Source organism: Mycena indigotica (genome assembly GCF_014461135.1).
Source record: "Mycena indigotica strain 171206Taipei chromosome Unknown Mind.scaff0012, whole genome shotgun sequence".
Lineage (NCBI taxonomy): Eukaryota > Fungi > Basidiomycota > Agaricomycetes > Agaricales > Mycenaceae > Mycena > Mycena indigotica.
Genome location: NW_023503011.1, coordinates 2,569,484 through 2,572,938, shown reverse-complemented (window position 1 = coordinate 2,572,938; position 3,455 = coordinate 2,569,484). Strand labels below are relative to the sequence as shown.

General features: G+C 58.6%; 1 protein-coding gene across 1 annotated transcript; it reads right to left on the bottom strand.

Annotated features, from left to right (window-relative positions):
- Positions 1-1,154: 1,154 nt before the first annotated feature.
- On the bottom strand, positions 1,155-2,069 carry MIND_01249100 (ATP synthase subunit f, mitochondrial; the record flags this gene model as incomplete). Its single annotated transcript, XM_037368976.1, has 4 exons — positions 1,155-1,495; positions 1,555-1,605; positions 1,653-1,944; positions 1,992-2,069. The coding sequence occupies 4 exons, from the start codon at positions 2,067-2,069 to the stop codon at positions 1,155-1,157; spliced, it is 762 nt and encodes a 253-aa protein (XP_037214944.1).
- Positions 2,070-3,455: the final 1,386 nt, after the last annotated feature.

Here is a 3,455-nt window from a genome sequence, read left to right as displayed (position 1 = left end):
CAAAATCCCTGTTGTCGCGTCTCTGATATCAATCAATGCGCATACTGTATCCTTCAACGTCGTGTTGTGCACCGTTCTGCTTGGGCCATCATATCTCTACTCAAAACAGCTCCGGGAACACCCTTCTCCCCTCCTCCTTTCTTCTCTCGTCCAAGAGTGCACCGGCCCACCACCTGTCGGCGGGCGTGGCCGTGGCCGTGACCGCGACGATGTCGACCAGCTCGAGGTCAAGCTCAACGGGGAGGTGGCCGCATGTGCTGTGTGGGCTTGGACTGGAATATGATGAGTGTCATTGAGGGAAAAGCCAAAGCAGTAGAGGTTTACTGTAGAATAAGATGGGCTCTACGCCTTCTGACTTGTTTTGCTCCGGAGTACCCTCGGCAGGGGGTGTCGGCGGTGGATATCTGTCTCGTTTGTGGCGGCAGCGGAAATCTCGTTTTTCTGGGCAGGCCGGGTGTGTACGGCGGCAACGGACGGGGCGACGACGGCACGGATGATAGTGTTGGAGTGGGCAGAGTCACAGTAGAGGGGAGGAGCGAGACGGAGGTGTCTGGATTGGGCGAAGGCGTTGGAGGTGGGAGCGAGCGTGGGATGGCCGATGCTAGCGCAGTGAGGGTGGGAGGGGAAAGAAGCGTCCAGACCTGGCGTGGCGAGTGCGATGTGTGGAATCGGTTGGATGAGGATAGGGTGGAGGCCGCGTGGCGGGCTGGATGCCAAGCAGGGTGGACTGGTTGTTGTCGATGGCGAAAATGATGGTGTCGGTGTCGTGGGTCTGGAGTGTAGACCGTCCGTCCCCACTGTCACTGCGCGTCGACCCCGAATTCCGGCCGCCGACATGTCGCCAAACAAGCTCAAATCGGCGAACCTTCCGCCGAGAGGCGGCGACAGCCACGAGCGCGCCGATTCAAGGCCGATGCCTCGCCGACCACGCTGCGTCTCCGATCCTTCGCCATTGCTGCACCGCAGCTGTGGACCTCGTCCCACATCCCGATCGCGAGAACGAGTTCTCGCGCGACTCGACGTCGTACAAGGCCTGACAAGAGTGCAGCAAACACCGTGACTCTGTCGATCGGACGACGACAGGAGTTGGGCAGTTTAAAGAATAGAGGCAATCGCCGGGTTCTAGCTGCTGCCTACTGCGGCTGTCCCTCGGCCTAACCTGACGCGGCAGGGGCATGAGTACCATCCTCTGCAAGTTCCTTCACCCATGCGCCGCCACGCTCGTCACTGGCACTCCGTACGGTTGGTGATGGCGGCAGAGCCAGGAGTACCTCGCGAGATGTCCGTTGGCACATGCGTTGCTGACCGCAGACGGTATCGATCGAGGAGGAGGGTGGGACAGGGTTGAGGGTGAGCGAGAGGAGTGGATGGGACTGGACATCGACTGGATAGATGACACTTGAATGTAGAGCGCCGTTTGTGTGCGCGCAGGCGGAAGGGGTCGAGGCAGCTTCAACGACAGGGTGCAGGGGAGACAGCGCAGGCATTCTTTCCACTGAACCAGCGTTTATTGATCCCCGCGTTCGCCGGCGCCGGCGCGCAGCCCTTCAGGACCTTGGATTAAAACGACACGCGGCACAACGTCTAGTGCGCGTTGTTCTTGTGCTCTAGCGAGAATAAGCGGGGGAAGCAGGAAAGAACGGCACACGCACTGAGATGGACTGGGGAGAAGGAAACGAGTGGTTGAAAGGAGGGTGGAGGAAGGAGAGAGTAGGTCAGCATCACCGTCGTCGAGGAGGGACCATAGCACGCACGTTGGTAGTCCAACGTATACCCCACCAGCCACAGCCCGCCAATGAGCGCCAGTACCGGCTTCGCGCTGGCGTTCTTCCCACTGAACAAGCGCCCCTTGACTCCCGCCACCGCAGGCGCCGGCGCGCGGCCCTTCGGGAGCTTGGAGTAGAACGACACAAGGGGACCGAGCGGGCCAGCGGAGTCCCCCGACTGGTGACGTGTCAGTCGACAGAGCGGAGGGGGAGTGGGTAGGGGACGCACAACGAGCTTGGGGGGTGGCGATTTTGGGGCGGGACAAGGCCGCCGAGGGAGCGGCGGATGAGGGAGGCGTGCATGGGGGTGCGGTGATGACCGGAGGAGGAAAGTGATGGAAGAAACACGTGGTGATCGATCTTTTTTTTCTTCTCACGTCATCCTTTCGATTCTTGCTTCGATTCTTCCTCAGCCTGGCACAGGTGGTGGCCCGGTCCGTGACCGTCCAGACGGGGAGACTTGTGCAGTACAGCAGCGAAGCGTCGGTCGAGCGCCTTCAGCGAACAAGCCCGCGGTATCTGACATTGGACCGACTGCCAGTGCATGCATGGAATGGTGGGCCGCTGGTCGAAACTATTCGGAGAACTACTAGCTGAGTTCCAGTTCAAGCTTTGTTACTTGACTTACAAGGAAGGGCTTTGCTGATGATATCCGAGGAGAAAGTCTGCCGGACGCTTGCCCCCCTCTGCACTGCTCCACATCCAGCCAGCCAGCCAACACGTTCAAGGTCCGAGATCATGGAGCCCTGGTCGCAGCCTAACTTTGACAGCACCTATTCAAAAGATATGCCGATTGATACACCTTTCTGTCTCTCTGGACGCGCCTCGTTGCGCGTGCGATGATGCCGCTCGTATCTTCTCACTCATCGATCCGACCGGGTCTCCGTGCCGACACAGCCTTGCGCTCTTTGCTTCCCCATCCCATCGATCGTCCCCTGCGCACTAGCAAGATCTTCACTAGCAATGTCTTCTACCACCAGCGACCCCAAGCAAGTGCAAGTGCACGACCCGGGCGAGCCGGCGCCGGCGGAGGTCGTCGTCCGGCGTTCGTTCTTGTACGTCGAACCTCGATAACACGGATGCGGGCTGATTTCCCTGACGCACGCCCAGCAGCGGCCTCAAGAGCTCATTCTTCGCGAAAAGCAAGAACACCGTCGTCCAGGGCGGGACGTTCATCGTCGACAATCGCACCTTCTTTACGATACCGCTGCGCAAGCCCAAGATCGGTGCGTGCTGCTGCCTGCGTCCATTATCTAGTTGATCTATGTTCATGCAGACAAGAAGTTTAATATCGAGGTATGCGGCTCCTTTGTGTCGCCTACTAGCTCATCACATATTCGCCGTCTAGGAAGTCGAACAGTCCCGCGTCGAGCTGTTCAGAGAGATAATCGTTCGGAAGCGGACGCGCTTGCATTGGGCACATTTTGATGGACATGCTGTCGTCATAAGGGTGTTCGAAGGTCCACGTCGCGCTGCGGTGAAGGTGTGTCTAGCTCCCATACGGTTATTGACACACGTTGAGCTGTGTTCTAGCGCAGGGACCGGGACATCGAACTCAATGCAGATCTCTTGTACGCCGCTTGCTCCGAATATAATATCAGTACTGACGCTATCAGCCATCCCAACCATCTGCGTATCATCGCAGCCTCGAAGAAGAATTCCTCCATGCCATTCGTGATTTATCAAGGA